Raw genomic sequence first — 12,356 nt, forward strand, 5'->3', positions numbered from 1 at the left:
TCATCATCTCATCCCCCCCCTCATCATCTCCTCACTACCCTCATCATCTCATTCCCCCCCCCCTCGTCATCTCCTCACCACCATCATCTCATTCCCCCCTCATCTCCTCACCACCCTCATAATCTCATTCCCCCCTCATCATCTCCTCACCACCTTCATCATCTCATTCCCCCCTCATCTCCTCACCACCCTCATCATCTCATTCCCCCCTCATCTCCTCACCACCCTCATCATCTCATCCCCCCCGTCATCGTCTCCTCACCACCCTCATCATCTCATTCCCCCCCCTCATCATCTCCTCACTACCCCCATCATCTCATTCCCCCCCTCATCGTCTCCTCACCACCCTCATCATCTCATTCCCCCCCTCATCATCTCCTCACCACCCTCATCATCTCATTCCCCCCTCATCTCCTCACCACCCTCATCATCTCATCCCCCCCCTCATCATCTCCTCACCACCCTCATCATCTCATTTCCCCCCCTCATCATCTCCTCACCACCCTCATCATCATGGTCTCATTCCCCCCCTCATCATCATCATGTCATGTCCCATCATCATCATCATCATCATCATCATCATCATTATCATCTCTTGAGCCAGCATTGTGTTGCTTCTTACCTTGCCAGACAGCGCCGGAACAGGAGTCTGTGGAGCGGTCGCGGCCGGGGTGTGTGCTCCGCCCCCGCCATTCTCTCATTGGTTCTCTCTGTCCTCCACTCACCACTCGCCTCCCGGCCACCGTCCGCGGCCCGTCCCCACAGCAGTAGCGCTGCCATTGGGCGCCGCTGCTGCAGCCGCACTCGCGCTTTGCCGGCACACTCGCTTCCCATTTCCCATTACTGGCAAAGTGCAATTCGCCACACTTTGGTTGCCAATTCGCCACTAGTGGCGAATGGCGACAGGGTTGCCCACCTCGGGTGTATATTGTATATACACCAGCACCTTTATAATGCTGATCTCATAGATATCGGGTACTGACACTGCTTGTCCTTTAACGTAATAGGTCTCACTGCAGATATTGTTCATATTTCATAGTGAGTGGTATATGGGGGTTAAACCTCACAAAAGTGTTTGATCTGCTGAGTAGCTTAGTAGGTGCAGGGTTAATATCGCAGCATCTCCAAGAGGTGATGCAGTGTCCCTGTCTTTACAGTGTGTGCCAGCAGGGGGAGCTGCAGTGCAACAGGAAGAACTGCAGAGGTGAGTATTATTGGTCAAATCACTCTAATTCTTATAGAATGTAATGGGGCTTATTATAGAATGTATAGAATGTAATGGGGCTTATTATAGAATGTATAGAAGGTAATGGGGCTTATTATAGAATGTATAGAATGTAATGGGGCTTATTATAGAATGTATAGAATGTAATGGGGCTTATTATAGGATGTATAGAATGTAATGGGGCTTATTATAGGATGTATAGAATGTAATGGGGCTTATTATAGAATGTATAGAATGTAATGGGGCTTATAGAATGTATAGAATGTAATGGGGCTTATTATAGAATGTATAGAATGTAATGGGGCTTATTATAGGATGTATAGAATGTAATGGGCTTATTATAGAATGTATAGAATGTAATGGGGCTTATTATAGGATGTATAGAATGTAATGGGGCTTATTATAGAATGTATAGAATGTAATGGGGCTTATTATAGAATGTATAGAATGTAATGGGGCTTATTATAGAATGTATAGAATGTGATGGGCTTATTATAGAATGTATAGAATGTAATGAGCTTATTATAGAATGTATAGAATGTAATGGGGCTTATTATAGAATGTATAAAATGTAATAGGGCTTATTATAGGATGTATAGAATGTAATGGGGCTTATTATAGAATGTATAGAATGTAATGGGGCTTATTATAGAATGTATAGAATGTAATGGGGCTTATTATAGAATGTAATGGGGCTTATTATAGAATGTATAGAATGTAATGGGGCTTATTATAGGATGTATAGAATGTAATGGGGCTTATTATAGGATGTATAGAATGTAATGGGGCTTATTATAGAATGTATAGAATGTAATGGGGCTTATAGAATGTATAGAATGTAATGGGGCTTATTATAGAATGTATAGAATGTAATGGGGCTTATTATAGGATGTATAGAATGTAATGGGCTTATTATAGAATGTATAGAATGTAATGGGGCTTATTATAGGATGTATAGAATGTAATGGGGCTTATTATAGAATGTATAGAATGTAATGGGGCTTATTATAGAATGTATAGAATGTAATGGGGCTTATTATAGAATGTATAGAATGTGATGGGCTTATTATAGAATGTATAGAATGTAATGAGCTTATTATAGAATGTATAGAATGTAATGGGGCTTATTATAGAATGTATAAAATGTAATAGGGCTTATTATAGGATGTATAGAATGTAATGGGGCTTATTATAGAATGTATAGAATGTAATGGGGCTTATTATAGAATGTATAGAATGTAATGGGGCTTATTATAGAATGTATAAAATGTAATAGGGCTTATTATAGGATGTATAGAATGTAATGGGGCTTATTATAGAATGTATAGAATGTGATGGGCTTATTATAGAATGTATAGAATGTAATGAGCTTATTATAGAATGTATAGAATGTAATGGGGCTTATTATAGAATGTATAAAATGTAATAGGGCTTATTATAGGATGTATAGAATGTAATGGGGCTTATTATAGAATGTATAGAATGTAATGGGGCTTATTATAGAATGTATAGAATGTAATGGGGCTTATTATAGAATGTATAAAATGTAATAGGGCTTATTATAGGATGTATAGAATGTAATGGGGCTTATTATAGAATGTATAGAATGTAATGGGGCTTATTATAGAATGTATAGAATGTAATGGGGCTTATTATAGAATGTATAGAATGTAATGGGGCTTATTATAGAATGTATAGAATGTAATGGGGCTTATTATAGAATGTATAGAATGTAATGGGGCTTATTATAGAATGTATAGAATGTAATGGGGCTTATTATAAAATGTATAGAATGTAATGGGCTTATTATAGAATGTATAGAATGTGATGGGGCTTATTATAGAATGTATAGAATGTAATGGGGCTTATTATAGAATGTATAGAATGTAATGGGGCTTATTATAGAATGTATAGAATGTAATGGGGCTTATTATAGAATGTATAGAATGTAATGGGGCTTATTATAGAATGTATAGAATGTAATGGGGCTTATTATAGAATGTATAGAATGTAATGGGGCTTATTATAGAATGTATAGAATGTAATGGGGCTTATTATAGAATGTATAGAATGTAATGGGGCTTATTATAGAATGTATAGAATGTAATGGGGCTTATTATAGATTGTATAGAATGTAATGGGGCTTATTATAGAATGTATTGAATGTAATGGGGCTTATTATAGAATGTATAGAATGTAATGGGGCTTATTATAGAATGTATAGAATGTAATGGGGCTTATTATAGAATGTAATGAGGCTTATTATAGAATGTATAGAATGTAATGGGGCTTATTATAGAATGTATAGAATGTAATGGGGCTTATTATAGAATGTAATGGGGCGTATTATAGAATGTATAGAATGTAATGAGGCTTATTATAGAATGTATAGAATGTAATGGGGCTTATTATAGAATGTATAGAATGTAATGGGGCTTATTATATAATGTATAGAATGTAATGGGGCTTATTATAGAATGTAATGGGGCTTATTATAGAATGTATAGAATGTAATGGGGCTTATTATAGAATGTATAGAATGTAATGGGGCTTATTAAAGGATGTATAGAATGTAATGGGGCTTATTATAGAATGTATAGAATGTAATGGGGCGTATTATAGAATGTATAGAATGTAATGGGGCTTATTATAGAATGTATAGAATGTAATTGGGCTTATTATAGAATGTATACAATGTAATGGGGCTTATTATAGAATGTATACAATGTAATAGGGCGTATTATAGAATGTAATGGGCTTATTATAGAATGTAATGGGGCTTATTATAGAATGTATAGAATGTAATGGGGCTTATTATAGAATGTATAGAATGTAATGGGCTTATTATAGAAAGAATAGAATGTAATGGGGCTTATTATAGAATGTATAGAATGTAATGGGGCTTATTATAGAATGTAATGAGGCTTATTATAGAATGTATAGAATGTAATGGGGCTTATTATAGAATGTATAGAATGTAATGGGGCTTATTATAGAATGTAATGGGGCGTATTATAGAATGTATAGAATGTAATGAGGCTTATTATAGAATGTATAGAATGTAATGGGGCTTATTAAAGGATGTATAGAATGTAATGGGGCTTATTATAGAATGTATAGAATGTAATGGGGCGTATTATAGAATGTATAGAATGTAATCGGGCTTATTATAGAATGTATAGAATGTAATGGGGCTTATTATAGAATGTATACAATGTAATGGGGCTTATTATAGAATGTATACAATGTAATAGGGCGTATTATAGAATGTAATGGGCTTATTATAGAATGTATAGAATGTAATGGGGCTTATTATAGAATGTATAGAATGTAATGGGGCTTATTATAGAATGTATAGAATGTAATGGGGCTTATTATAGAATGTATAGAATGTAATGGGGCTTATTATAGAATGTAATGGGGCGTATTATAGAATGTATAGAATGTAATGAGGCTTATTATAGAATGTATAGAATGTAATGGGGCTTATTAAAGGATGTATAGAATGTAATGGGGCTTATTATAGAATGTATAGAATGTAATGGGGCGTATTATAGAATGTATAGAATGTAATCGGGCTTATTATAGAATGTATAGAATGTAATGGGGCTTATTATAGAATGTATACAATGTAATGGGGCTTATTATAGAATGTATACAATGTAATAGGGCGTATTATAGAATGTAATGGGCTTATTATAGAATGTATAGAATGTAATGGGGCTTATTATAGAATGTATAGAATGTAATGGGGCTTATTATAGAATGTATAGAATGTAATGGGGCTTATTATAGAATGTAATGGGGCTTATTATAGAATGTATAGAATGTAATGGGGCTTATTATAGAATGTATAGAATGTAATGGGGCTTATTATAGAATGTATAGAATGTAATGGGGCTTATTATAGAATGTATAGAATGTAATGGGGCTTATTATAGAATGTATAGAATGTAATGGGGCTTATTATAGAATGTATAGAATGTAATGGGGCTTATTATAGAATGTAATGGGGCTTATTATAGAATGTATAGAATGTAATGGGGCTTATTATAGAATGTATAGAATGTAATGGGGCTTATTATAGAATGTATAGAATGTAATGAGCTTATTATAGAATGTATAGAATGTAATGGGGCTTATTATAGAATGTATAGAATGTAATGGGGCTTATTATAGAATGTATAGAATGTAATGGGGCTTATTATAGAATGTATAGAATGTAATAGGGCTTATTATAGAATGTATAGCATGTAATGGGGCTTATTATTCTGGTGACTTTGGACAATATAGGTTAAGTCCCAACGTCTCGACACAAAAAACACTCCATGGCTTTCAGTGGGATTTTTTGCTCTGATAAATGGGTATTATTACTCCTGCACATTTGGGCCCTATTCTGCTTAGTCATACATATTCCCCAGTGGCTCAAAGAGATAAGCAGAACCTCTCTGCACATTCACATTTACTGCAAAGTTTGGATAGCTGTATTTTTATAGCTTGTGTAGCCAGGTCCCCTTCGGTCCCCCGGTCTCCTGTTCCCCTTCCTTACCTCCGCTGCTGTGGGGGATGTTGCAGGGAGGGCGACGGGCTCTCCGGCGGCTCCCTTCGCAGAGTGGCACCATGTTGAAGTGCGTGCGTATCACGGATGTTCGTGTAATTGTTGAGTCGTGCATGCGCTGTGTAGTTAGCACACACTGTGGCAATGCAGCAGAGGAGCCTCGGGGACTACAACACCCAGCAGACACTGGGGCTGCTACCCACATGACACCAGGGAGCCAATGGAACTGCTGTTTCCCCTGGAAGGAGAAGAGAGATATTTTTGCACGCTGGGAGCGCAGAGGGTGTGTTACGCCGGTGCTGCCCGCAGACCAAACCCGTCCCCTGAGCTGAAGGGGGAAGTGGTAATAGACGCACCCGCAGCAAAGGGAGCGTGTCCGGAGTGTGGTATGAAGCGTTGCCAGGCCAGGTGTAGTAAGGTAGACAATACTTGCCGGTACCGGTTGTAGAGATAGAGTGAAGGATGGCTCGCCGAAGTCAGGGAGTGGAGAGTGGAGATAGGTTGTTGTCCAAGCCGTGTTCAAGGGGTTACCAGAGTGTGCATTGTCCAAGGAGTGCCGAGATCGAGAGCCAGAGGGGGTAGTCGAACAAGCCGCGTCAGAACCTGTGAAAACACTGAGAATCCAGAAGTACTTCCATGCAGAGACTATGTCGCGCAAAGACTGAGAGCAGAGAGCAGCTAGATAAAGCAGGAAGGTCCAATTAGGAATGGAGGCGGGACAGGAAGAGCTACAGGGAGACACTGCAGATTGGTGCAGGCATAACAGGCCAGGTGAGTCTTGTTAGTAACCTGAGTATGCCCGTGCAGTGTGCGGGGGTGGAGCCTGAGGTCCGGGGGACGGGAATAAGAGTGTGCAGACTGAGCGTACTCCATAACTCGTGTACACGTGTGAACCGAGCCAGTGGATGGTGCAGGTGTGCGTGCAGGTATGCGTGCAGGAGGGCATGGGCGCGCCCGGCGCTGAGCAGAGGAATCGCCGATGGGAGTGATCCCGTGACGGCGGCAGGGGCGAGGAGCCGTGGAGGCCGGTAAGGCAGGATTGTTTTGTGTGTCCAGGGGCTCCCTGCGGGGAGGGAGTGCTCTGTGTGGGAAGTGAGGAGAACGCAGATTCCTGACAGTACCCCCCTCTTCAGGAACGGCCTCAGGACGGTCCAAGAACGGTTTCTCTGGAAACTTTTTCCTGAAGGACTTAAGAAGGGCCGGGGCATGAATGTCCTTTGAAGGTACCCAGGATCTCTCTTCAGGGCCAAAGCCCTTCCACTGCACCAAGAACTGGAACTGACCCCTGGATAGGCGAGAATGGTTTTAAGAGGGACACATGAAAGACATTGGGAATCTTCATACTGGGTGGTAGTTGTAGCCGGAATGCCACAGGATTGATTTGTTCACAAATAGGGAAGGGTCCCAGGAACTTAGGTGCCAGTTTAGGAGATGGTACCTTGAGGTGGATATTCCTAGAGGAGAGCCATACCAAATCCCCTGTTTTGTAACTGGGCGCTGAACGATGACGACGATCGGCCTGTAGTTTCGATCTGCGGGAGGAGTTGAGAAGGGTAGACTGAATCCTGGACCATGCGGTTTGGAGGGAAGAAATGCTTTCATCTACGGCTGGTACTCCAGAAGGAATGTTGGGGATGGGAAGACAGGGAGGGTGGAATCCATAATTTATAAAGAAGGGTGACTCCCGGGTGGACTCGTTTTTTGCAGAATTGACGGCATACTCTGCCCAAGAGAGGAGTTGAGCCCAATCATCCTGGAAATCGGATATAAAACATCTCAGGTACTTCTCCAGGGATTGATTGATTCTCTCCATTTGTCCATTGGACTGAGGATGATAGGCGGAAGAGAAGGAAGAAGAGATGCCCAATCTCTTCGTGAAAGCTCTCCAAAATTTGGATACGAACTGAGAACCTCTGTCAGAAACAATGGACGAAGGGATCCCATGAATCCGGAAAATCTGCTCCGTAAAGATATCAGCAAGGGCGGGGGAGGTGGGTAATCCTTTAAGTGGAATGAAATGGGACATCTTCGAGAACCTGTCCACGACCACCAAGATAGTGTTCATTCCTCTGGACCTGGGCAACTCCACGATGAAGTCCATAGAAATGTGGGACCAGGGGCGGTCGGGAACTGGAAGGGGTAACAGAAAACCCTGAGGCTTTTGACGGAGAGTCTTGCTTTGAGCGCACGTGGGGCATGCGCGGGTAAACACCAGAATATCTTGAGACATCCTTGGCCACCAGAAATTCCGGCGAATGAGATCAGTAGTCTTCTTAAAACCTGGATGACCTGCAGATTTAGAGGAGTGACCCCAAGACAGGACCTCTGGAACAAATTTGGATGGTACAAAGAGTTTGTTGTCGGGAACGACCAAGTCCTTGGCAATGCGTCTCTGGGAGTGCAAAATCTTGTCAAGATTCTTGAAAGTAGACGTGGCGAGAATCCTCTCATGTGGAAGGATAGTCTCCAACGATTCTTCTGGCCTCTCTTCAGAAGAATGTATTCGGGAGAGTGCGTCTGCCTTTACGTTCTTGGTCCCGGGGATATAGGACAGGTGAAAATCGAATCGCGAAAAAAAAAGAGCCCAACGAGCCTGTCGTGGACCAAGGCGTCGAGCGTTCTGCATGTAAAGAAGTTTCTTGTGGTCCGTGAGAATAGTAAACAGCTCTTTTGACCCCTCCAGCAGGTGTCTCCACTCTTGAAGAGCCATCTTCACGGCCAGAAGTTCCCTGTTACCCACGTCATAGTTCTTCTCGGCAGACGAGAATTCCTTGGAAAAATCTGCACAGGGATGTAATTTATCTTGGGGCGTGGGTCTCTGGGAAAGAACGGCACCGGCGCCGCAATCAGAAGCGTCGACCTCCAGGACAAAGGGAAGTTCGATGTTGGGATGACGGAGAATAGGTGCGGATATAGAGGCTTCCTTGAGTGTCTCGAAGGTGGAGATGGCCTCGGATGACCAAGCAGAAGGATCAGCTCCTTTTTTGGTGAGCGCAGTAAGGGGTGCCACAATGGTGGAAAAACTCCGTATAAACTTACGATAGTAATTAGCGAACCCTAAAAAACGTTGTATGGCCTTGAGAGACTTGGGTCTTGGCCATTCAGTGACTGCTTGAAGTTTACCGGAGTCCATCATAAACCCCTCATCGGAAATGATATACCCCAGGAACGGAGTAGAGGTCGTATGAAAGGTGCACTTCTCCAGTTTGGCGTACAAATGGTGTTCACGGAGACGGGAAAGGACGTAGGAGGTGTGGCGTATATGATCCTGGAGATCTTTGGAAAAAATCAGGATATCATCCAAGTATACAATAACAAAAATATTGAGTACCTTACGAAAGACGTCGTTGATGAAATCCTGGAAGACAGCGGGAGCATTACATAAGCCGAAAGGCATTACCAGATATTCATAGTGTCCACTACGCGTGTTGAAGGCCGTCTTCCATTCATCCCCCTTCCTGATGCGCACCAGGTTATAGGCACCACGTAGATCCAACTTGGAAAAAATCTTGGCCCCCTGTAATTTATCGAACAGTTCGGTAATAAGGGGAAGGGGGTAACGATTTTTAATAGTGATGTCGTTTAAACCCCTGTAGTCGATGCAAGGCCTCAACGACCCGTCCTTTTTCTTGACGAAGAAAAACCCAGCCCCTGCTGGGGAATTGGAGTGACGAATAAAGCCTTTCTTGAGATTCTCCTGGATATATTCATCCATAGCGTGAGATTCTGGTAATGACAAGGTGTAGGTCTTGGACTTGGGTAGGGAGTAACCTGGAACTAGATCGATCGGACAATCGTAAGTCCTGTGTGGTGGCAAGAGGTCTGATTGTACCTTATTGAAAACGTACCGGAATTGATGGTAAACGGAAGGTAGAATAACTTCGGGAACAGAGGTATTGGCCAGCAGTTGATGAGTCTCGTCTGACCTCGGCCTCCAGGAAATGGGAGCAGAGGAAGTCCAGTCAATGAGAGGATTGTTAAGCTGTAGCCAAGGAAGACCAAGGGTGATGGGTATCCCAGGAGCGTGAATGGCATCGAGAACTAAGATCTCCTTGTGCAATGTGAGGACAGAAGCAAGGGAGCCGTCTCTAAGGAGATGTGGGCCGGGGTAAGAGGACGTCCATCGATACCGACGAGTGCGATGGGAACCTTCTTTCTCACGAGTGGTATGCGGTTTAACCTGGCGAATTCAAGATCCACGAAGTTTCCTCCAGCTCCTGAGTCAATGAAAGCGGCGGTAGAAGTCTTGAACTTATCGCCTGAAAGGGAGACTGGAAATGTAAGTTTCTTAGGGAGTTCATCTTTAGAAAGGGGACGTGGAGACATTACACCCAGAGAGAGCCCCTCTGTACTCACTGGGTGTTCCCGTTTCCCGGACGCAGTGGACACTCCCGAACCAGATGTTCCATGGATCCGCAGTAGAAAAACAATCCCCCGGCGTGGCGGAACTGCCGTATCGGTGTGCGGATGCGTTGTACCCCCAATTGCATTGGCTCTGGCAACTCCAGTGCAGGACAAAGAGGTGTGGTAGCACTTGGGGGAGCAGGAGTGCTGCTGAGAGTACTGTGGAACGGAACTTGAAAGTTATGGAAGCGAGTGCGCTGACGCTCTGAGCGGCGTACCTGGATACGTTGATCCACTCGGACAGCCAAATCAATGAGGACCTCCAATTGATCCGGCCTGGATTGGCGAGAGAGTTCATCCTTGATGGGATCTGCCAGGCCTTGCCAGAACACGGAGACGAGAGCCTCTTGTCCCCAGTTAGTCTCGGCTGTTAGAGTCCGGAATTCCACAGCATACTGCGTCACCATTCGCCATCCCTGAGTGATCTGGAGGAGAGAAACAGATGCCATCTCCCGTCGAGCGGGAGAATCGAATACTTGTTGAAACTCAGCTTTAAATGCCGGGTAATCTTGGGTAAGGTCAGAACGTCGCTCCCAAACCGGGGAAGCCCAAGCCAGGGCGCTGCCAGTGAGGAGGTTATAAATGTAGGCTACCTTCTTGCGATCAGTATTGTAGAGATGGGGGGCCATTTCAAACTGCACCTCACACTGGTTTAGGAAACCCCTACAATCTTGCGGTTCACCTGCATAAGGCTTGGGGGGAGGAATCCTTACATCTGAGCTGCTAACTGCGCTTGCGGAGTGGGGGCTTACATCTGGCGGGGTCACGGTCGGTACCCTGTCTGAGAGTACTGCGACCTGGCGTGTAAGTGTCACAATTTGATCCGCCATGGCCTGGTTTTGCTGAAGCAGATTGGAGAGAAACTGTTGAAGTTTCGGTCTGGTCTGCGTCTTGTGGGCTCGACATAATGTTACGCCGGTGCTGCCCGCAGACCAGACCCGCCCCCTGAGCTGAAGGGGGAAGTGGTAATACACGCACCCGCAGCAAAGGGATCATGTCCGGAGTGTGGTATGAAGCATTGCCAGGCCAGATGTAGTAAGGTAGACAATACTTGCCGGTACCAGTTGTAGAGATAGAGTGAAGGATGCCTCGCCGAAGTCAGGGAGTGGAGAGTGGAGATAGGTCGTTGTCCAAGCCGTGTTCAAGGGGTTACCAGAGTGTGCGTTGTCCAAGGAGTGCCGAGATCGAGAGCCAGAGGGGGTAGTCGTACAAGCCGCGTCAGAACCTGTGAAAACACTGAGAGAATCCAGAAGTACTTCCATGCAGAGACTATGTCGCGCAAAGACTGAGAGCAGAGAGGAGCTAGATAAAGCAGGAAGGTCCAATTAGGAACGGACGCGGGACAGGAAGAGCTACAGGGAGACACTGCAGATTGGTGCAGGCATAACAGGCCAGGTGAGTCTTGTTAGTAACCTGAGTATGCCCGTGCAGTGTGCGGGGGTGGAGCCTGAGGTCCGGGGGACAGGAATAAGAGTGTGCAGACTGAGCGTGCTCCGTAACTCGTGTACACGTGTGAACCGAGCCAGTGGATGGTGCAGGTGTGCGTGCAGGAGGGCGTGGGCGCGCCCGGCGCTGAGCAGAGGAATCGCCGATGGGAGTGATCCCGCGACAGCGGCAGGGGCGAGGAGCCGTGGAGGCCGGTAAGGCAGAATTGTTTTGTGTGTCCAGGGGCTCCCTGCGGGGAGGGAGTGCTCTGTGTGGGAAGCGAGGAGAACGCCGATTCCTGACAGGGTGTCAGGATCCGGACAGAGAGGGTGCAGGTAGGGTCCAGGGAGCAGTGCTCCTTTTCATTAGGCCAGATCCCCCCCCAGGTCCCAGAGAGATACCCTGAGTCACAGTAGATGTGCTGAGCTGTGTCTGTTGTAGGGAAAAGTCTTATGTAGGGACCCTTTCCCAGTTGTAAGGCTGAGACAGAGGCTATTACTGCAGGACATTATCCCTGAGGGAGAAGTGCGGCCTGTTGCCAGTGATCAAGCAAGACTCATAGAGAGAGACTATTTATAGGGGTACCATCCAGCTGGAGGCCCCTCCAGAGGCATCAGCCTAAGGATCCACCGAAAAGGGCATTGACATTAGTACACATCAGTAATAGGTGAAAAATTAGGTGTACAATCAGCGCTTATGCAAACAATCAAAATAAAGATGACCTTTGATACAATTGTCCAAGTG

The 12,356-nt window shown here is 44.3% G+C and overlaps 1 protein-coding gene across 1 annotated transcript in view; it reads left to right on the plus strand.

The window, feature by feature from the left end:
* LOC142488297 (SCO-spondin-like) overlaps positions 1 to 12,356 on the plus strand; it is a 403,111-nt gene that overhangs the window by 343,932 nt on the left and 46,823 nt on the right. The window contains exon 101 of the mRNA XM_075588669.1: positions 1,158 to 1,204. Coding sequence (XP_075444784.1) covers positions 1,158 to 1,204 — 47 coding nt within the window. The remainder of the gene's footprint in view (positions 1 to 1,157; positions 1,205 to 12,356) is intronic.

Source organism: Ascaphus truei, chromosome 2 (genome assembly GCF_040206685.1).
Source record: "Ascaphus truei isolate aAscTru1 chromosome 2, aAscTru1.hap1, whole genome shotgun sequence".
Lineage (NCBI taxonomy): Eukaryota > Metazoa > Chordata > Amphibia > Anura > Ascaphidae > Ascaphus > Ascaphus truei.